The sequence below is a fragment of the Boleophthalmus pectinirostris genome, unplaced genomic scaffold (assembly GCF_026225935.1).
Source record: "Boleophthalmus pectinirostris isolate CB_2022bp ecotype Guang Dong unplaced genomic scaffold, ASM2622593v1 HiC_scaffold_2, whole genome shotgun sequence".
Classification (NCBI taxonomy): Eukaryota; Metazoa; Chordata; class Actinopteri; order Gobiiformes; family Gobiidae; genus Boleophthalmus; species Boleophthalmus pectinirostris.
In genome coordinates this window covers 17,077,377-17,101,434 of record NW_026571152.1, presented here as the reverse complement: position 1 = coordinate 17,101,434, position 24,058 = coordinate 17,077,377, and the positions used below count along the sequence as shown (strand labels likewise).

The 24,058-nt window shown below is 36.5% G+C and overlaps 1 protein-coding gene across 2 annotated transcripts in view; it reads right to left on the bottom strand.

Annotated features, from left to right (window-relative positions):
* Window positions 1-24,058, bottom strand: part of frmd4a (FERM domain containing 4A) — a 105,753-nt gene that overhangs the window by 32,509 nt on the left and 49,186 nt on the right. For both annotated transcript variants that reach the window (XM_055155663.1, XM_055155664.1), the window contains exons 2-4: window positions 19,055-19,120; window positions 8,798-8,892; window positions 3,017-3,109 (exon numbers count right to left, since the gene is read on the bottom strand). In XM_055155663.1, the coding sequence (XP_055011638.1) occupies window positions 3,017-3,109; window positions 8,798-8,892; window positions 19,055-19,120 (254 nt within the window). The remainder of the gene's footprint in view (window positions 1-3,016; window positions 3,110-8,797; window positions 8,893-19,054; window positions 19,121-24,058) is intronic.

The following is a 24,058-nucleotide window of genomic DNA, read 5'->3' as shown; positions in this document are numbered from 1 at the left end:
GACTGCTGGAAAAATGCCAAGTTGATAAACAGGTCGCTTGGATTTTGACAGTGAAAATATGAAATTGACCAATGTTGGAGTTGATTTTATCGTTTCAATCTAGGTTTAAATCACAGTGTACACAGAAAACTATAAAAAGCAAATAAATAAATAAAATAAAATAAAAAATAAACACATTTCTGTACATATGTTTAATTTTAAAATCCATTTACTTTTCAGTCTCAATTCAACATGTCATAGATTGCAAAAATTCAAATTAAAAAAATATTGGGTTATTCCATTTTGTCAACATAACCCATCTCTATTTGCAAATCAAATTTAATTAAAATTCAGAGAGGACTGAAATATGAACTGCTACCTAAACTAATACAATAATCCCATATATTTCGGCACACGTCTGTAGACGTCTGAACTATAACTATAAAACTATATAATCTATAACTAAACTATACAATTAGCAGCTTTTCCACAGAATACGACCCCATTGTATTACCTATGACCATTCAAATTTCATTTCTGATTTGACTGAAAGTTATATTTCAACCTTAATAAAATTCATATGCAGATGTTGCTAATATATTCAGAATGTGTCCTTTATGCTTTGTTCTTTTTGGTGGTTTTCAGATCAGAGTTGCGGAGTGAAGGAAGGGTGACGGGGGTGCTGACATTTGGAGAGATCGAGATGAGAGATTGGACCGCAGAGGAGAAAAGGAGCCGTCCAAATGGGGTCAGAGTTCACCTGATCACATCTCCGCCACCTACGCCACCCCAAACACCTATTAATCTATGTAAATACTGGCTTTGAACCCTCAACTTGACCTGCTACACACAAGAACATGGCTGGAATGGAGGGTCTGTGAGCAAAACGGTTTGAGATCTACAAACAAGGACATATGCAGTGGTTTAGTTTTAGCAAACAAGGGACTGTGGACTATAGTAAGGTACTGTCTAACATTGTCCCAAGAGCTTCGTAGCCTATTTAGTACAAATATTGCTATGACTGTTATTTTTACCATTACACATCTATGATAAATATATTATAGGCATAGACAAAGATATCGGTAAGTGCTTCAGAGAATCTTATGTAGTGATAAAAGTAATACATTTTCCACTGTACATTAAAGTAATAGTATATAGTATGTAACTTTCTGGAAGTGGCATGTTATCTGTATGATTCCATGGAAATAGAAAGTTAAAACCTTGTTCTGTTACTTCAGAACATTCTCCATGAAGATAAATACATTTTATGCCATACTGTGGAATATTACAGCCAAAGGAACAACATTTAGATGGAAACAAGCAGGAACAAGTAGGCCCCCCTCAGGTCAAATAAGAGTTACGTTTGTGAAGATGCAAGGATGTTCACAGTCAGGATGAAAAAAAAAAAAAAAGTATATAATAAGCCTATTTTTAGCATGAAAATGTACATATGGTGGTTTAAGAATCTATAATAAATAGCTATTATAAAAATATATATATATTATTAGGTATTATAAAAAATCAAGTCATTTTTTTATCATATTAAAAATCTTGGCCTCAAACTACACTTTTTTGCAATATACTGTTATACAGTATATTCTGTCTGCTTTGCTAATACACAATTTGAATTTTTATCCACTAAAATCATGTTCCAAAAATACACTTCCCCTTGAACACATCATACCCAAACTGTACTCTATGATTCTATTGTCCCTAAATATGGCTCACAATGACTATCTGCAATCAGTAAAAACACAACCTGACATATTTAGCCTTATTGTGTAGTAAATGTCAAAGTCCTACTACTACTACTCCCAAAGTACAAGTTTAGCTTATGTACGTCACTTTCCATAGCTTCCGTTGTACAGTATACCAGCCAGTGCATAATCTACCTCCCATAGCTTACAATAGAAAGCGCTGCATGAGTCAGGAGATTTTTATAATGACTTTCTTTTGTAAAAATCATACAAAAGAGAGGGTACAAAGCCTGTTTTATAAGCCTATCAGAGAGAAAGGCAGAGAAATTTGGTTTGGACAAATGTAATAATAGAACCATGTGTTTTATTGTCCTCCGGGTCACACAAAGTATATTAAATAGTTCAGAATTAGAATGACAAGCACAAAATGAGACTGCTGCTGTTTCTAATTTGCTTCAATATGGACAAGTTATGATAGAGTCCTCCTTTAAGAAAAGCATTTGGCAACAGAAAATGATGGTTTGAAGTCAGGACTATATTTACTTAAATGCCCTGTACCCAATTTTTTTTCGTGTATTTAAAAAAAAAATTGTCCCAGTAGAGATATATTGTACTAGCTGCTCTCAAAGTAAAAATAAGTCAGCTGAGTATTACTGCTTGGATCTAATTATAAAGTGCTTTATTATCCGAGGATCAGGAAATGCATTATTAGAATACTACGTGATGGCAAAACTCCGCTCTGGTGTCTAAAATTTGTGAAAAGCTCGTTACGGTGAGTAATTAGAATGTTCCAAGGTGTAAGCAATAACTTTGGAACACTGCAAATTATTTAAAATGGACTAGTTCTGTTTTTCACAATTTAAGATGGTAAAAATCAAAAAAAAAATTATCATATTACAATTAAAATGTGCTAAAAAAGTGCCTGAGAATATCTTAGGGTTATAAAAAGTGAATGGATTGTAAAATTAACCTCAAATGTGCAGAAATGTCACCTAATAGTTTCTTCTTCTAATATTCTAATTTTGCATACATGCACTACAACAATTTCAATATTGTCCTGTAGACAGTTGAGAAAAACATAACATAAAACATAAACATAAAATTGGTTGAGAGGTTGTTGGATTATGATGTGTAAAAATAGCTATGTAAAATTGTACACTAAACTTCCGATTAGGTTCGTTAGGTCTTCTGATGTAACTGTACTTTGTTTTCTTATGTACAGACCGAAACTTTCAATGATAAAAACACTTAAACTCTTTTAGTGGTGGCTAAATAAATACAAATGAAATAAGCAAAACAAGTGATACACATATTAACTTGAAGTGACTGAGGGGACTGACCTGACACAGAAGTACAGGACGATAGGACCCGACTTCTTAGGGAACTCGTGTTCTAAAACCCGCCGATCCAACTGCAGCCAGCTGAAGTGAGTCCTGAAAAACACGTAGGAGAAATCACATTTGTTACATACACAAATTAGAAAGAAAACTGACAGTAGCATAAAAATTATGGCCTTATCCTTCAAAAACCTTTTGTAAGGATATAGAATTATTTGGACACAGTAGGTCACACATCACAATATAATATAATAACAAAGAGTAAAAATATGAATGGTAAAATTAAATTCTAAATAAGTAGCAAAAAAGATAGCAAAAGACAGGTGTCAAATAAGGCATAATTATATAAATGAATATGAAATAAAATAGAAAAATAAGTAATATAAAATCTCAGCTATATACAAGAGGTCATAAGAAGACAGTGCAAAAATTATATAATGATTGACAGGACATAAGCATTGTTCTGTAGGGAGTATTATCTGTTACATAAGGGACATAAGAGTGAGTTGCTGTACAGTTCTAGGGAGTAGAGCCCGACCGATATATCGGTTGGCCGATATTATCGGCTGATATGGGCAACTTTAGGCATATCGGCTATCGGCCGATATGCTTGCTGATAGGGGCCGATATATCACGTGGGCATGTTATACCTCGTTATAAAGCTTAGACTCTCTACATTCTGTTCATTTAATCCAATTTACAGACAGATAAATGTCCTAATATGTGGCTCCACATCAGTATTTATCTACGGAGTCATTTGTCTGTGTGTGTCCGTACTGTCCCTGAACACACCACAGAGTCGCGTCACTCACGTGTGTTTGTTTACACCTGCAGACACAGATCCAAACACTGAGATTATATTCTTTTTACGGACAATCGGTTTGAGTCTGGATTAAAAGGACATTTATTAGTGCAGATTTGTGATGTGAGGAGGAGCCTGTATGAGCGGTGAGTGTTGGAAATATGTCGACTCTGAAGCTAGTTTTTGTCATTTGTTATGGGTTAGCTGCTGTAGCTCCCGCACATAAACAGGACTGTTTTCTATTGGTCTGTTCTAAAGTGACTATATTGGCCGTATATTTGCTACTGGACCTGCACTGATATGTAAATGAGCTGTGAATAGACGTGTGAATTATGACATTTGCGCATATAATTAATTACCGCGGCGCGCACGTATTTACGGCTAAAGGCTAATAGCGCTACTTTCTTTACTAGTTATGGGTCCGTCGCGAACGAAATGACTCTTAGAACCGGCTCTTTGAAGCGAACGACGGGAGCCTGATCCTTATTGGGAGCCGTGTTTTCTCTTTCTCTCACTTTTTTCTCTTCACGCCGCGTGCAGATTCGTGGTTTGACAGCGGCAGCGGCTAAAAACGAAACTTTGAGAAATTTGCGTGTACATAGGATAAAAAAAACCCAAAAACGAGCATATTTGACTGTAGTTTAGCATAAAATAAATAAGTCCCGGTTTAGTCCTTTTTCAGTCCTGGTTTAGACCTAGTTCAGTCCTGATTCAGTCCTGCTTTAGACGTGCTTTAGTCCTGCTTGCAACAAAACAATCTGAAGAGCCACTTGGGAGCCAAAAGAACCAGCAGCTTTTAGTGAGCCGAGCCAAAAGAGCCGGTTCTCTAAAAAGAGTGTCTAGAATGTGATGCAAAAATGCCATTAAGCCAACCTACTGTCTGTAAATATGATGTAAAGAGGCAGAATAACAATAAATGTTACCTAAATAAACCCAGTTTAAAATCCACCAGAGCCAAACCTAAGTTTTTTAAACAATTCAACATTTACAGTGAATTTTTACATCACTAAATATATCGGCGATTATATCGGCTATCGGCAGCGCCAACTGCCATTATATCGGTTTCATATCGGCCACAGCAAAATCCATATCGGTCGGGCTCTAGTAGGGAGTATTATCTGTTACATAAAGGGTGAGTTGTTGTACAGCTATATGGAGTCTTGTATGAATGTTGTCCTGTATCTGTCACTGTTTGAGGGGAACTGTAAGAGCCTGTTGGGGAATGAGCTCCTCTCCCATATATTGCAAAATATTTTGGATTAATTTTAATAATGTACATTGGCGGTTTTCAGATGAGATGGCGTCAGGATCCTAGATGGGGAGCAATTTCCTATTGACACCACTAAGATTCATTTCTATTAGTGACTAGACCCAATAACTCACTGTAATAGCCCAGTAGCACTGTAAATCTCAAACCCAGCAATAGCACAGACTAGGACAGAAAAACAAAATCTGGGAAATGAATTAACCTCAAGCTTATATGTGTGTCGTATGTTGTAATTAGCTAACTGTGTCTGCCAGTCAGTATTATATGACTATGGGAAAAAAATGTAAAGCAATACTGAAAAGTTAAAATAATTACTTTAAATTGTATTAACCATTATTTTGGGTGTAGTTCCTCTCTCTCCTCTTCTCTCTGACATAACACTTGCATGGGGACAGATGGTCTCTCTGGTCTCTTTGCATGCTCCCCTGAGCAGCTCAACATGTCCAAATATGTCCTTCTGTCTGTCCTACTGTCCCCTTATGTCTATGTCCATATTTCAGTCCTTTTGTCAAGTCTCCCGGACACATTTAAAATGTGAACTTTGAACCAAATCCTATTATTAAAAAATAAATTGGAAATTTTATCACGCTTGTCAGAAAATTCATAATTAGATATATTTTTCCAATAGTGCAACCCTTGTCAACCATCTTTAAAATGGCACCATATAACATGAAACTGAAATCCATGAAGTTTGTATATACAGTAGTGTGGTATTGGGCTTGCTGGTTGCAAAAATAGATGAGATTAATCCATAGTTTGATTGGGAGCACGGGTTCTGTCCCCACTCGCCCTGTCCCACTGTCCACACAGGTCAGCAAGTACCAACCAGCAAGACACAGGAGGACAGAGCAGGTCTTTGGTACCAGGTAATTTTTCCCTGTATGTAAATGTAGGTTTGCATGAGCTAATCTAAACCATTCCACTCGAGCCCTCTGTTCAGGCTTTGTTTATCTACAACGCCATGCACAACAAAGCTCATTTGAACGTCATGTTTGCATTTCAAAACACAAGATGGTGTAATGTTCAGAGCAAACTACTAGTATGTGTAGATTTGACCGCATAGTTTGTTTACTGTAAAGTGAATTTACAAAACACTAAAGGAAAGTAAGCAAGATTTTTCTCCTGGGTTTCCAAGATATGTGATAAACATCAACTTTTACTGGTAACAATTGTAATGCTGATTTATTCTTAATTACAAAAACCTTGGACATGATAGCCAAGTTGTTTATGTTATAATTTGGTGTTTTTTCTCAGAACAATTATCCAATTAGAAAGCAGAATGAGCTTAAGATGAGTCTTTCATTTGGGTTGCCAGTTTCAATGCTGAAATGCAGTTGGTTTAAACCTAAAAATGCTCTCTATGATCTGAATGGTCACTACCTAAACCCCAGCACTATTAGTCAGTGCTAGTCTAGCCTCTGCAGATCAGTGAGTGAATTCTGGAGGTTCTGAGCTTTCACATGAGCACGGTCTCTCCATATACAGTACATACACTGGAATGAGAAGAACTTGTATGTGTTCTCTAGGGATGGGAAGAGACACAATTTCCACAAGACGAGTCTACAAGAACTAGACAAGACCAGATTTTAACATAAGTCCTAATATATACATTTCACAATTCAGTTTCCAATTTTGGCCTCACACTTTTTTTTCTTTGATGTCATATTTTTGTTTCCATAGTACTTCTTTAGGAACTATAAAAGATGTAACTTACCAATAAATAACACTTCTTTGTCCAATCCAAATGTAAACACTTTAACACTTTAACTGTTAACACAAAATCTCACAAGATAATTTTTCTCATGTGTGCTCAATCTTGTGGCAATTTTGTCTCACGAGATCCTTTGGCACGAGATCTTGTACCATCCCTAGTGTCGTCTGTCTGCAGGTTAAGGCACTGGCAGCTCAAAAGCAAAGCCATACAGTTCCTTTCCCTACAGTAGTTAAAATATATCAAAATATATGTTAAAAGGTTCAGACAAACAATTCGTTTGTAGTACCACTGCCATATGTTGAAATCCTAGAATAGGCACCATTTTGGAGACGTTTTACCATTCACAACTTGTTCTCTGCATTTGCACAGTTCTTTAAGGTGATTTGGGATTGACAGTGTTTGGCCAATACAACATAACATTACAGAGTGAAATAGAGTATTGTGCTGACCAGCCTTGTCCTGAGAGAGAATGGAGCCATGGTCAGAGCAGCAGTGAACCGGCTGAACTGCACTGGTCTATTTCTGCCTCTGTCGTGTTAGCTTAGCATCAAAACGGCCCCGTGGAGCACAGCACTCTGGAACAGTGGTGGGTTTATTGGAACAGTATTAGTGTTGTCATGATATTTAATTCTAAAACAAAAAAAAAGACTCTGCTGATGCTGACACCACAATAATGAAAAAATTGCTTTGTGCGTCTATTTTATATATATATATTTTACAGTAGCTCTAATGAAGAGCAATACTAAAACCATTTAAGACAGGTCCAGTTTTGTTATGCAATAACCTTAGTATCAATCTTTTTAAAATTAGTTTCAGAATTACCTTCAGTATTAATGTGTTTATTTTGTCAACCATCCTGTGTTATTATTATTAAACTCATTCCCTAGTAAAAACTAGTGGTTTAATTTACACTCGCGCAGTGCTGTTTTCTCTGGCAACAAAATGAACAAGATTGCAATGTAGAGTCTTTGCTTCCATGGACTTATGTTTTTTTTTTTGAAAAACAGCTTCTTGCAAAAAAAACCCCCAAAAACTTCTTTTACACTTCTTCAGTCCATGAAAAGCACAATAGGTTCAGATGCCTGTGTAACTAGCACTCAAGAACGTCCCCGGTTCAATTCTCCAGGATGCCTGAGACCTTTGTATGTTGAGTTGCATGTTCTTCCAGTGTCTAGCTTCTTCCTCTTTTTCTTGACTGCTAACTGTTAAATCTCATGTCGTATTATTTTGTTATTAAGCCTAGCCAGATTGCACAATGTGGTGATGTCATACTCTCAAATGGGGAGCAAGAGTCAGTTTTCCCTATTGATTGACTTTCATGAAGAATGTCCAAAAGTATGTCCAAAAGTTCACAATGTTGAACTTGATTACTTCTACTAATGACGATATACTACAACTTCATATATTAGAATACAAATCAGCAACATAACAATATTCATTTTAGCTGTGACCCATATGTATCCATATTATGTGTGTTACCTCCTGAAAACATACCTTAAGTTGTGTTTTGTTTCACTCCCACATATTTCAGTAACCGTTTATTATTAGTCTGTTTACATCTTCAAAGCTCAAAATGCTCTCTTCCACCTTGTGATGTCATGAAGCTGTAGTTTTCAAGTTAACACCTGCCTTTTACCCTTAGTTTAGTCAAGATTGGAAATTCCAGTGTTGAAATTATCCAAATGATTCTCGTGAAGGTGTATGAAATTTAAAAACACAGTGGAGCAGTTCCTGTAATACCATTTGACATCACAATATACAAGTTTATTCCATCTGAGAGAAGAACTCAGCCTAAATATGCAGCATTTGTGTGTAAAACGTGTGAATGAAAGAAAACACAACCAGGTATGTTTGTGATGAGGAAACAACATTATAACATTGATCAGATGACAGTGTAACATGGGCCCATTAAATAGTATTGGCCTATAGAATGTGATGTAATCTGAAAACCGCCAATGTGGTTTAATGGTGTTGTTTAATGATAATTCTTAGCTAACTTACGTCTCATCTACATATGCGATGCCAAAGTACTCCTTCTCTTTGAGGTTGAAATGCGATGCCACCAGGTCCAGCAAGTCCTTGGCCATGAGCTTGGGCTGTAAGAGAGAGAGAATAAGAAGAGGTGAAGGTTTTTATCACTCTTTCACACTTGAGACACATCAGGCGCTATGAGAATGTGTTAGCCGGGTATCGATTTGAATGCGGTGACTAAGCATTCGCTATAGTGAAAACAGGGTATAGAGAGAGATGGATGGAGTGAGAGTGGAAGTTGCTGACGGTGCAGGTGTGGCTTTCCCTCTCCCCAGCCGCTTCCTCCTCCCTTCCTCCCCTCCCGCAGTCTCTCTGACCCACACCTTGACTGCAGTGTCATGGCTCCAGGCTGAACCAATACACTAAAGAACAGGCAGTACAAGCAGCAAAAAAGATGTAGCTAACAGGTCAAAAGGTCAAATGTTGATTTTGATGGTTGCTAGTCACATGTTTACTAGGGGTATAACAATATCCAAGTCTCACGATACAATACTGTCATGGTATGAACCTCACGGTACAATATTTATTGCGATATCATGGGAAAGCTCACGATGTGGTGGGGAGACTCAAGAGTAGGGATGTAACAATATCCAAAACTCTCGGTACAATATTTTCATGATATAGATCTCACAGTATGATATTTATTGCGATATTTTGTGTAGGCTAACAAAACTGTTAATATGCTACTTTTTCCGCTTCAAATACCTTGACAAGACTTAATCCAAAGAACTAAGACTTAAAAGTGCTTAGAACTGTTATTTCTTCTTGTAGTCTACACTGAAATGGAGCAAAGGATCATGGTCTATATAGTTCCCTCTGTCTTTTTTAGCTATTGCTGCACCATAATTCTTAATTTAAGCAAAGAGATTTGTAATTCAATATATTGTGAGGGTCCACGATTATTGTGAGAACTTTGACGATACAATTTCACAATATTTTGATTATTGTTACATCCCTAATGTTTACTTAAGGTGAGTTAGGACTAGGGTTTTCAAAAGTATTGGAAATCAGATACAAACCTGTACTCAAACTAGTATTGAAACTAAATACTCATTTAAACAGGTAATACTAAGCTTCAGAATGATCTAGAATGGTATAAGAACAAGTATAAGACCATTAAGACTAGTATACACTGACAGACCACAATGGAACTGAGGGATTACACAGATAGAACATAGAAGAACATATAAATCATATTAAAAAAAAGTACTATTATGTAATGTTGAAAATCACATTCTATTGTCTAAATCAAGAGTGTTATTCATCATCATGGTATCAGAATTGGTATCAAGGCTGTTCCTTATTGTCTAAAATTGAGATTGAAATTTAGTATCATGAGAACATGAGTTAGAACAGCACAAGATAAGGCAATCGAAACAAAATTGCAATTTGAGTTGGCTGCAGTTACTTAGACAACAGAATGCCCTCTGCAAAGAACAAAATATCCTGTCTTTTTTACAGATGCTTTGTCAGTATTAGTCAGTATCAGTATTAGTTTATCAGTTCAGATTTCAGTCATTTCTTAAAACTTAATGCTGTTTTTGTACACAATGTAAACTCTCAACAGAACCCTACTTTTTAAACATTTAGATTTTTCATGCCCCCCAAAATTGTGAATCCCGAGTTCACACTTGTCCTGGTCTGGCTTGATTTGGTCTTGGTTCAGTCCCACTTTAGTCCAGAATGTGATGTAGCCTCTGACCAAATGTGAATGCACTATTACACTAAATCTTGGTTGGATTTCTGCAAATATTTTAAAGTTTTGGAAAAGTAAAATGAAAAAGAGAAAATATGTTATTTTATTTTAGACTATTATTTCCAAAATACACAGTTGCCAAAAAGAACCAGATGCCAGTTGGAACCAAGAGCCTTGCCCCAAAACACAACAGTAGCATACACTCGCAGCCTCATTCAGCTCAGTTTTCTTTTATAAGATCCCAAAATGATAAATGAACAGGATTTTCAGTTCATTATGAAATTAGACAATTAGACAAATTGAATTAATCCACAAAGGAAATTACTTGGCCACAGTAACTCTTGTTCAATTATTACCAAATGGAATAATGATAAAGTACAAAAAGTCAGAAGTATAGTACATATATCACAAAAATACAAGATTAAGGAAATTCAGGATTCAGGAAAGTTTTTTTGTTGTACAAATGTGACTTTTTAGCATTGATACCTGCTCTAATGTGTATCTATTTTCAATACAAGAATCATCATCTGTGTAGATGAGGACCTCCAGAGTCTGTGTACAGACCGGGTCCAGGAGAGGAGGGGCTGCCTGCTGCTCTGCTCCCCTGAATTATGGAGCTGGTTTGGGCTCCACCCTGAGGTCTGCCCTGTGCTGGGTGTGTCTCTGCCACAGCCTCATGTGACTCTGGGCGGACACAACAACAGGGCAGCCCGCCACTTAAAGGGACACTATATTACACACCAGATCTCTGGATGTGAAATAAGATGATGAGAAATACATGTTGAATAACTCAGTTTGTATAGTTAGTCCTGTTTTAATGCCACAGCAAATGGAAGTGTTGAGAGTGGGACGATGTCAATTATTAGGGATGCACATTTGTCACAGTTGTTGATTATCTAATAATCACGAGGCAGCAGTCCTGCTTTGACCCACCAACCCGAGTAATGTTCTGTGTGAGTGAATGAAGGCGGGGTAGAGTTGGTTCCATCAGTGAAAGTGTCCATAACAGTAATGTGCTTTACAGATTTGGCAAAGCCTCTCAAAGCACTACACTGTAGACATAATCCAAACTCAGTCGTGGTAATCTACATCTGTGAACAAAGTTGCCCTGGGACACACTGATGAAAGCGAGGCTGCCAGTCTGCACCACTGGATCCTCTGGACACCACCAACACTCAAACACGCACCACCAGGGCTGTAATCGTTTAGTCGTTTAGCCGATTAATTGGTCGATGGTCTCTTTGTCGATTAAAATGTTGTATTCGTTGACTAATGCTTTTTAGATCATAAGGATTTATATGGGTAGGTGGTATTTATATGTAAGAAGGCAGATTAAATTAATGATTCACTAGTTTGATATGTCTTTATATAAATACACTGTTTCCTCTTCCTTTTTTCTGCATAAATTATTATTTTTCCATTAACTCCTGCATGTCCTACTGCCAAGTGGCAGGACACACACACCTAGCACACCCTCCTTCAGAGACCACTGGGCGACAGGAGGCAGGGTCAGTCTGTGTGACCTGCCAGGTCTGTCAGGCAAACCATGCCTACAGGAAGTTAAGCCATCTTAGACCTACAGTAGTCATTTTAACTAAGCCTGTTAATTACTTTACTGACTTGTCATATATGAATAGATGGAACAATATATTTAATGTTTATTGTGTGTACATTTTCTTTGCAGTAATGCAGAGATTTTTGTCATTTTAGCCTTCACACACACACACACACACGCTGCGCTCTCCCCTGAGGTCATACCACTATCTCCTCACTACACTCGGACTTGATCACAGCCACAGCTAAAGCTACTCCAGGCTATTTAAAGAGAGGAGCCCGGTGATGTCATGTGGACGCACTGCTGGCTCACGTGCACTCACATCTCCACTGACCTAGATCTGAGACACAGGAGGAGGAGGGGAGAGAGAGAGAGAGAGAGAGAGAGAGAGAGAGAGAGAGAGAGAGAGAGAGAGAGAGAGAGAGAGAGAGAGAGAGAGAGAGAGAGAGAGAGAGAGAGAGAGAGAGAGATGCTCTGCAGAACATGTAGGTTAAAGTGCTGCATGTATAATATATATGTGTATCAGTGCTAGTCGGTGCTTTACCATTCATGTACAACTAGTGTGTGTGTGTGTGTGAGTGTGTGTGTGTGTGTGTTTAGGGTGTGTGTGTGTGTGTGTGTGTGCGTGCCTGTGTGTTTAGGCATAGAATAGTGAAAGTGGGCAGATATGTGTCACACTATGGGGATTAAAATCTACATACACTCACAACATGGGAACCTGCATCCAATATGGAGACAAAAATCTGGTCCCTATGATGTAAATCCTTTATTATTTGATCAACAATATGACTTAAAATTAAGTCATATATTATCTGTGATATACTGTATTTATAATACGATATTTGTTTTTTACTTACTGTACATGCATTTATATAATTTATGTATTATTGATACCAATCTCTTGCTATCTCTTGCTATTTTTTTATTGCTATTTATTTAGAAGTTTATTACCATTTGTTAAAACTATAGTTTTACTCTGTGTTATTGTAATATAATGTGATGTGTGAGCTATTGTGTCCAAGAAATTTCCCCTGCTGATCAATAAAGTTTGCCCGAGTACCTGCAGCCAGTCATTAATCAGTGCTAGTGCAGTCTCTGCAGCTCAGTGAGTGAATTCTAGCTGAGTCTCAACAGTAACAATACAGTGACATATAATCTGGTGTCCATATCAGCTGTACTGGCCTATTTACTTGGAATGGGATCATCTTCAACCTGCACTCTCAGCCTGCCCCGGAGCACATGTGAGGGATATGACAATACAGACACTGCCTGACTTCTGTGCAATAAGACCACGCAATTTCAACTAGACCTCATGACTGAAAGCAGGCACCTCCCTGCACCCATACACAATAATACAGTGTCTAATATTAGGTACTTTTGCAAGACCTAATTTTGAAAGGAGGGGAGTTGTTTGTGCTTAAGGTCCTATATTATACAAAATTGACTCTCGTGAGATTTAAGCCATGTTAGGATGTTGTTACCTCCTCAAAAACATACCTGGAATTATGTGTTGTTCTTGTTATCATCTAAATGATTCTAGTGAAGGTGTATGGAGATTAAAAACTAAGTGGAGAACGTACTGTATTACCATATAACATCACAAGAGTGTTTTCAGTTTGACAAAACTCAGAACTAAGCCTAATCATGCAGGGTTTGTATGTTAAATTGGTGTGAATGAAACAAAATACCACTCCAGGTATTTTTGAAGAGGAAACAACACAGCGACAGAGACCAGAAAATGGTGTAATATGGACCCTTTAAGTTAAAAACAGATTGGCAAAAATGCATGCATAATATCTATTCCTAAAATGACCCAGGCATCAAGCATAACTACTGTTGTGTCTCTGCATAACTACAGGATTCTCCAAGCAGCGTTTGAAGCCTCTCTTAAAGCTACACATTTAGCCCCCTCTGCAGCCTGTCGTTATGGTATCAGAGCTAATGCATGTTTTGGTTGAGATGAGACACAAACAGCAGTGGTCCTTTATTATCACAGCAGCAAACACACTGGTCCACAATGCACATGCACAGGCTATAATGAACACAGAGGAGCTGTAGTTAAGAAGAGAAGAGGGATAGAGAAGAGGAGGATTTTCAACAAGTCAGGTTATGAAAAAGAAAATACAATCAGTAGTAAAAATATACAATGTTATACAACTGTGATGGTTGTGAAGTGAAAAAGTATGGAAAAAGTATACGCTTATAACAGGGCCGCACAATATATTACAAAAATATTGATATTGTAATTATTGATATCACAACAAACTCAATATACCGCAATAATGTCAAGGTTCTCCATCTGACAAAAATGCATTTGCATGTATTTTGAATAGAATATGTTAAATAAAGCAGATTCCTTTAATGATTTTCGAAAGTTCAAAATTAGCTCTGATTTAGTCCTGTTTTTTTTATTTTGCCAGCTTCACAAGTATGTAATGTTTTGATTTTATTATAACTGAAAACTAGAATTACACAACATTAGCATAAATAAGCAAGGGAACGCTGCTGACTTCATAGTCAGATAGAAAACTTTTTTTAAAATATCAAGTTCATTCAAATTGCATATTTTAAGTTCAGGAGCTGACTGAAATATGAACTGCTAAACTAGTGCAGGAATTTGATATCTTTCAGACCATGTTTGTAGACTTTCAAACTACAGGGCTAGCAGCTTTTAGTCAGAATAAGACTTCACGTACACATTTGTTTCAGGTTATCTGCAGTTATTCCCAATAGCATAGCAGCTTTGGTGATTTGCCTATTTCAACCCTTTAAATGTGTTTTTTTTTTGCCTATAATTTATGTCAGATCTCAACCAGCTTAGGCAGCATTACCCAAGTAGACTATTAGCGCGTGCCTCTTCAGCAGCACCCATAATTGACCGTGTGAGAATTATAGGGAGGTGCAAGTGCTTAAGTAAACCAATTCTCCTTTGCAGCTCATTTAGCAGACCTGGCAACCTCTCTGCTATCTGTCTACCTACATATATGTCCAAAAGAGGGTTAGGATGGCAGTGTTTTCTAGATGTGTGGTATATGCTACATTATGGAGTATATTTTTGAGGGATTAGCATCTGTTTAGTCCCTGAGCAGTAGTTTGTGGTTAGCAGCCATCTTTATAGGCCTGTGGTGTTATGGTAAGGAATGTCATGCTTCATAAACCAAACGTAGAGGAAGTAGAGAAGTAAAAGGGTGAATAGCAAAGTACCCAATTTTTCCCATGTAGTTGAGCAAAATATGTCTTTCCCCAGTACAGAAAAATATTGTATAAGCAGCCCTTGAGGTAAAAATAAGTCCGCTGCAGACTATTTGCAACTTTTTACAAAGCGTTTTATTGTCAGAGAATCAGGAAGTACGTGGTTAGCATGCTAGTTGTTGTTAGCGTTATCAAAATGCTGAAACTTTGTTCTGGCCTCTGAGAGATGTGAAAAGAGCTCATAAACTCATCATGGTGAATAATTAGGATATTCGGAATGCATAAGGTAAGTGAGGAATAACTTAAGACCACTGCAAACTGTATACTGAACTAGTCCTCTTTAAAAATCAAGTACAGCTCCTATGAATAAATAAATAAATAAATACTTGTTAGAATGTACTCACTTATGTTAGCTACATGAATGCATACTGTTTGATTCAAATTTTATCAAGCAATGGATTTCATATGCCTGAAGCCAAACTGTGATATATTGCATAGAAGAAAATATTACTTTAAATAGTTTTAAATATACGGAATCATGATGTACAAAAGCTGCAACAGTAAATACTTGCAGTGTATTGCTATTAATCTGACAAGTCTTGCAATTAGATTTGCAATTCATCTTCTAACAATAGGATTCTGTTTAAGGTTCACATTCCCAACATGTCCACAAGATTTGACAAAAAGACTGAAATATGAACTGACAAACTAATGCAAGAATCACATTTGTTTGATTCATGTTTGTGCAGACATAAACTAGAGGGTTAGCTGTTTTTATGCAGAATAAAACAGGATAGTTTGTTGTTTGTGGAAGAAATTATGATAAAAAATTGCACTCTTTGTGGTTTTGTTAATGCGTTTATTCAAACTGTGATTAATCTTGCAGTTCTATACGTCACAGTGCATTCTTTCTGTTTACAGTTTGAACCTCAAACAAGACATATTATAGCACATTTCTGATGAATTTCAAAAATATTTCAATAAAGCGTTAATTTTTTGGTCAATATCTGTCTGGAGACTATTCTGTGCTGTGAGGTATGATCTAAACAAAAGGTTGTCACATGCCACAAAAGCTATCTGATTCTAGCTGTGCTGCACTGCATCAGAAATGGCACTCTAATTGCTGTGTGCCAATTATCCTGTTTTCATAATTGCGGAAATTTGTTATTATGATTCAAATCGGTGAAATTGCCCAGGGCTAACAAAGAAAATTATGTATTAAAATAAAATTGAAAAACAAAGCAACACTGTCCTTTTTTGTTGTCTGGTATAGCTACTCTGTTTTGATTGGTTTATATTAGTGTTGTCGTTTCAACGTTTCAAACACGATTTCGACAAGGAACGGCATCAATACTCAAAGCAATTCCAATACCACTACAATAATAAAAAAACAAAGACTACTGAATGTGATTTTGAACATTAAATCATAGAACCTTTTTACATGACCATGTTGCCTTATATCTGTATAATCCGTTGGTAGTGGTTATTCTTTTTCTTGTTCTGATACAACTCAAGATCGTTCTAAAGCTATTCACGAAAGTTTAATTTCGGTCATATGACTATTTTTAGTGTTGATACTTTCTCAAATGAGCATCAAGTTTCAATACTAGTTTAAGTATCAATTAGTATTTCATTTCCTATACAAAGCTAGTCTTTTTTGATTGGTATACATAAACTTCTTTTTTCTCAAGGACTGTCTAGCAAAGTAGTAGCCCACTTGGTAATATAGTTTAGTGGCTATAAAAACATAATATATCTTGATATACCTGCCTAAAGGACTGCATTAATAAAGAGGAGATGAGTCATTTGATTTTTACTGTTATAGCAGCCATAAACATTTGCTTAGGTTCTATTTATGTAACGTTATATGGCCTAACATCCATCCATTAACTCCCTCTTAGAGTAAAAGAAGGCTAAAGTAAGACAGAGGGATATGTTAACATTCAATTATTATAACAGCATCTACAATTGTAAAATTTCAAACTCAATTTCAATACTAAGGAATACTCAATACTCAATATAGATTACGATACTACTATGATAATAAAAAAAAACACTCTTTTTTAAATCACTGAATGTGATTTTCAGCATTAAATAATCATAGTACCTTCTTTTATATTACCATGTGGTCTTATATCTGAGTAATCCCTCAGTCATCCAGAAAGTTTCCATAGTGTGTATTGGACATACACCAGTCTCTGTGCCCTGATATTTGTTGTATCTCAAGATCATTCTAAATCTGTTCAGGAAAGGTTCATTTCTGTTCTGTGTATGTGACTTTTTTAGTATCGATATGTGCTCAAATGAATATCTAGTTTCAGTACTAGTTTTAGTATTGATTACTATCTAATTTTCAATACTTTTGACTTTTATGTGAAAACTGTGGTATACAACCTTAAGACTAAAGACTAAAAACTACAACTTCTTCAGTGTGTAAAAAGTAATAACAGAAAAGAGTAGTGGAAGGTCACTAAGTTTTGAAATTGAAAAGTTTGTTGGACAGGATGAGTTGTAACAGGGTAATGAAATCAGGAGTCAGCAGACAGGTCCAACATGCTCCGATCACACACCCCCATTTGGCCCCTGTCATTTAGGGGAATTACTTTAGTGACAAGTCATATTATTTGACTTATGATTTCACTTTGCAATATTAAAAGTGTCACGATAATATAGCTGACAACACATTCTTAAATGCAATATTTTGTTAAAGTGGCGGTATTACATGTTAACAGTTGTTAAGACATACATAATTAAATCACCATGTTACCTTTTATTATTTTGAAAATGTTATATTCACCAAAAACAAGGTGACAAGGTACAGCTCTGAGTTTCCCCTCCATTTGCTCACCATGCTTCAGAGCACTATCACAACAAAATCAGCATGCATCCGCTAATGAAACAACAGCACATTGCATAAGTTTGGTGAAGTTGTAGTGTTTTGTTTTGTATCACACTTTTGTATAATTAAGGAAAATTGCTGTGTGGGAGCATAGATGACGTACACTTGTGGGCTGAGTTTTGGACAGAACAGTAATGCTAACCACAAGGAGGGGTTGACTAGTGCGCGGGAGAGATTGCTAAAATACAAACATGGATGGATGGATTCAGGCATGTTTTTGATGAGGGAACAACATGGTAGAAATTAATTTTGCATAATACATCAGAATAAATATACATAAAGTGATTTCAATGTAAAAAACAAAACAACAAACACTCAAAATCAGTACACACCCTTTGTGGAATTTTAGTTTTAATCGCACCAGGTAATATGGACTCTATTGTGAACATCATTACATGCAAGCTCTGTATTTGGATGTAAGGAGAACAGAGCAGAGTCAGTGCAGTGAGGCTTTTTACTACAGTGTGAGGAGATGGAGGAGAGGGGGAGGAGGAGTATATGGTCACTGCTCCTGGACATGCTTCATCAGGTCAGCAGTAATGTACTCTTAAGGCAGCCACAAGAGTCATGATGTGAATGGAATTGAGCCATAAGTTCAACCAGGAAGACCGCTCTTATCACTACCCAATCACAGCCAGATACCTTGACCTCTCAACCAATCACCTCTCAGGCACTTAAATTATCTCTTTCTCTCCTCTTTCTTACCGCAAGTACAGCTCCATTAATTTACATCTCCACCACAGAATCAGAACCATCGCCCTCCTCCGCCTGTCCATCTCCTACTCTTTACCACCAGTGACATGCATTTTTGTCACGATCTAGGCACCATAGTCTATCAATTTGTCTCCTGTTTAAAAAGAAACATAAAGGTGGTCCATGTCTTACCTGTACAAGTAGCTCTAGCTTTCTGTCATCCAAAAGGTGAACTTGACATCGCCGCCCCTCTGTCATCTGTAACACAATGGAATAGCACAGGTTAGATTTTGTTAACATTATACTATTACACCACATATATTTTTCCGATCAAACAATCATAAGAAGCACAACAAAGATTGTGGAATGTCAAATGTTTTTTTCTCCACGGAGATGTTATTGCTTTGTCTGGGAAGTTTCACAGTATGGTATTAAACCTTTTTTATCTTCATGTAGACCAAACCAGAGCAAGTTACATGTCAGATCTTTGGAGAGGCAACATTGCTCACAGTCAGAATACCTAGTTTTACTAGATATTTTTGAGCAATACAACCACCTGTAATTGAATACATGTAAGGTAGAGTTGTTTAATGTCATACTGTAGAACATTCCAGGCAAAGAAATGACATATTCATATAAACAAGCATGTGATGGACCCCCAACCAAAAAGTTACACAGTGCACCTTAAATCAAGAGTCAGTAATTTAAAATTTGGCTGGGTCTTTTTAATGGAGAGATCTACAGACAAATCTGAAAGGTGATGCTAAAGGTCCGCCTTGTGTTTTCTGTCTCTGTTCAGGGAATTTATACTGAAAGGCATTTTTGTCATTTTTAATAAGACAAAACTGAATTGAACAGTTATCAGCCAATATCATTTTTTTTTTGTTATATCTTTCAGCCCTCTGCACAATCACATCACACAAACTTGCTGGCTCAACAAAATTATTACAACATCATGCAAATTCTGAGCCTCCCAGAGACTTTGCATTCCACCAGGGAAAACAAAAATGGCCCCATACTGTATACCTGAGGGACACAACCAAATAAGTCCTTAGATGGTTGGGTAAGCAGGTGGCAAAAATATTAGAAATAAAATAGAAACTCTGTGACAATTAGCAGTTATGGAAGACTCTAATTATGTAAGTTATAAAATGGCTCTGTGAAGTAATAAAACTTTCTTTAGATCTTTACAAATGTGTGAAATGTGTGAGTCAATACATTTTGCCACTCTCCGCTATTCTTGGATTATTTTGGCAGTGGTCTTCAACGTTTTTCAGATCAAATACCAATAATAACACCCATTGGCATTCGTGGACCTGAAAATCTGAATATAAGCTACCTGCGAAATCATAAACATTTATTTTATATTGAGGACACAGGCCTAGATAAATTAATTTGATAGGCCAACAGATTGCCTTGATTAATTTTTTCCTACATCCACTGGGAACCTCTATCCCCAGGTTGGGAACCATTAAGAAAAAAAAAAAAGAGAATTAAAATAATTAGACAACTTAAGACCAAAACACCAGAGGACACGCGTCAGTTTATGAATGGATTTTTCAAATTAACTTTGGTAATCAGATTTGCGTGAACTGATCGATTAAACTTGACTACTTTCAAGTGTAATTTTCCAAGTAGAGATACTAACTGCCCAAACAAAATCAATGTTCAGTTACTTATGATACCAAAGAGCTCCATAATGTTTCGTCAGTGGAACTTTACAAAATGACACCACACAATAATAGACCTCTTTGTCGTGTCTAGCATTCTTCATAGCAGGAAATCCACATTCAAACAGAGGACTATAGCACAGTACATAACAAAGTGCCTGGACAGCTCCCAAAACACCGCTCAAACTCAGACGTAAACACAGAGGCAGGTGCAGAGCTCGAGCACACACCAGTCATAACATAAGGATATGAGAATAAAGCTCCACTGAGTTTGTTGATGGGTAATAAAAACGATTTGCATAGCATCTGGATCGGGGGAGTAGTTGTCTAATGTTTCAATATGGCACAAAGTCAGAGCAGTTATTTTTAGTGCTGCAGTACCTATAAAAAGTCTTGTTATTACAACATTCAAATATTTGTATTTATTTTACTTAAACATATTTTTAAAACCCAATGGTGACACACCTCAGAATAGGCTAGTGTTGTGATTTTAAATTTTCCAACTTGATTTCAATTTCAAAGAAAATGTTTGACTACAATAATAAAACCAATCTTTTATAATGTATTGTCTACTCAAAATAATTGTGGTTTGCTTAATGTTAGTGATCTTATAGCTGTTCTGCTATAGACCATGATAATTCTAAAACTACTCTTAGTTTGAATACTTCTTTTAGTATTGATTAGTATCTGGGAATATTTTTTCACAATGCTAACGAGCTGTTGATCCAAAAGTTGCTAGGAGAGTTGTCTCGATTTTGATACTAAGGCATAGAGTCAGTAACAATTAACTCTCATTTTCAACTGATTCCATTACCACTATCATAATAAAAAAAAAAGAAACACTCTTTATTTAGACAACATAATGTGAACATTAAATTGCAGTGCTTTCTTTATATTACGACGTGGCCTTATGTCTGTGTAATCCCTCACTCGTCCAGGTAGGTTCCATAGTGGTCCAAAGGTGTATACTAAGTCTATGTGCTCTTATACTTGCTATGATACAGCTCAAGATCATTCTAAAGCTATTCAGGAAAGGCTAATTTCTGTCCAGTGAATGTGACTTTTTAGTATCGATACCAGCTCAAATGAATATCTAGTTTCAATACTGGTTTTAGTATTGATTAGTATTTGATTTTCAATACTTTTTACAACTCTGGTTCCTAGTCCAATCAATGTGTCATTGAGCAAAACTCCCATTTTATCTGTATAAAACTGTGATTGTGCCAGTGAAGGTTGGGGACACATAAAGCTAATATTTACTCAGAAAATATTAACCTACTAAAGCCATCAAATGAAATATGGGCACTGCAATATTGCCTCCTCTATTTAAATCACAATTTAACATCATATCATAAAGTACTTCAGACAGTACACATTCCTTCCCTGCATGTTGTTTACATTGGTTAACAGGTGCTTTTCTGTGCATTAGAAACAGGAAGCGTGGACCCTAAGGAGCTGCTGTGGGCCTTCCCTCACTTCCTCACATCTGCAAGAAAGGAAAACGCATCCAAGACTCAGCACTGAGGAAGGGCAGCATCCGAAACACATCTTTAACTTTTTACTAATAATACTTCTACATACACAGATGGAAGATACATTATATTAGATCTTTAACCAATGTATTTGTACAAAACCGCTAAGCAAAATTTACTTAATACACTAATTCATCCTAAAACTAGTATCAAAACTAGATCTTAGTGTCATCAGAACAAATACAAGACCTAATGCTCAGATAAAGAAAGTGCTATAAGTTTGGATATGAAAATTATGTTATATTACTAAAAAGAAGTATGTTTTATTTTTTTTTTATCATTGTGGTATCATAATTGGTATTGAGTACTGTGTAAATTCCTTAGTGTTGAAATCGAGTTTGAAATTTTAGTATTGTGACAACACCAGTATATATACATTGGAGAAGGTCCATGACGCAGGGCAATGTGATGAAATACTGAATTCTTTAAAACAAGTTTTTTATGTACTGTTATATTTAGTAAATCAACTTTATTAGAAACAATTTGACAACTGAAAACTATCCAAAAACTAAACAGAATTCTTAGACTAAAGTTATGGCAGGGTCACTGGGCTATATAGTAATAACATTCAAACTGTGGTCTATTGGTGCTATTTTGAAATTAAATCACGATCCACTGTCCTTCATACATGCAGTCCAATACTTAAAACACACATTTCTCCACCCACTCCTCCTATAGATCATCCCTCGTCATACTCTTAGTGAATGACAGGAGGATTTAACCAATCACAGTGAAGTGTGAACTCAAATAGCTACAGTTATCTTTTAACAACAGTACAGTTTTTTTTGTTTTGTTTTGTTTTTTTTGCATACTGCCCACCCCAAATTATAGTGAAAATGCTGGGACAAAATTTAGCTTACCATTTCTATTTAATGGTGACAACTGACAATCCAAGTTATTTTGGCACAGAATTTGAAAACAAAGTGGTCACCAAGCAAACCAAACACACAACTCTCAGCTTACATATCAAATTGTCAAATTGGCCTCCTCAGGCTGCTGCAATCTGGTAAGGGCGTGTTAGCCGAGGTGAAACTTAGCCGGGCTTTCTCATCACTCTCGCCAAGTTGCGTTCAGGTGTCAGGGCAGGGTGGGATTTTTAACGTGGGGCTGTGGAGATGGAAAAGGGGGAGCTAGCATCATGGTTGTAGCCAGCATGTGCATGTGGTTTGGAGGCCCTTTATTAAAGGGTAGCTCTGTAGCCGCCCACGCACTGATCTCCTGTGGTTTGGTGGTCTACATTCACCACACCTGTGCAAGCAACAAGTAGGAGAGATGTTTCCAATGGCTAAGGATACTTTTGGAACACTGCAGGATTAGATATCTTTAGACTTGGGTTATATGAATGTTTAAGGTATTTTTAGCTACATTATTTAGACTATTTTAAGCAGAAATATTTGCCAGTGAAGTAAGAAAATTGCACTTCAATCATAATCTTGGCTACACACTCTTATTTGCAAGATACAGGGAGTTCTGTGGGGTAAATGTAAATAGTAAATTTTCACATTTTTATATAGCACTTTTCCACCTTCAAGGCACTCAAAGCGCTTTAAATCAAGGAACCACTCACCCATTCATACACACATTCATACATTAGTGCCAGATCCACTGGCACACACTTGCGCCAGTGGATCTGACTGCTCAACTCTTGTCAAGGGCAGGATTCGAACTGCCAACTTTCGTCTCAGAGGACAAACACTTTTCCATGTACTTTTATATGACTCAGAAATATGGCTGCACAATCAAATCAAAACTCAATTTGCAAATCACATGATTTAAGTAGCATTATTTTCTCTGCAATCGCCACAATATCTCGTCTTATTCTGAGTAAAACCGTTACCCTGTAGTTTAGACCTCTACAAGCATATTCTGAAATGCAGGGGATTATTGTATTAGCTCATATTCCTTCTCTCAAATGTTAATGCTCCTGAATGAGTTTAAAAATGTGAACTTTGCATGGACAACTATCTCTATAACAAGGAACTAATGCATTTCCA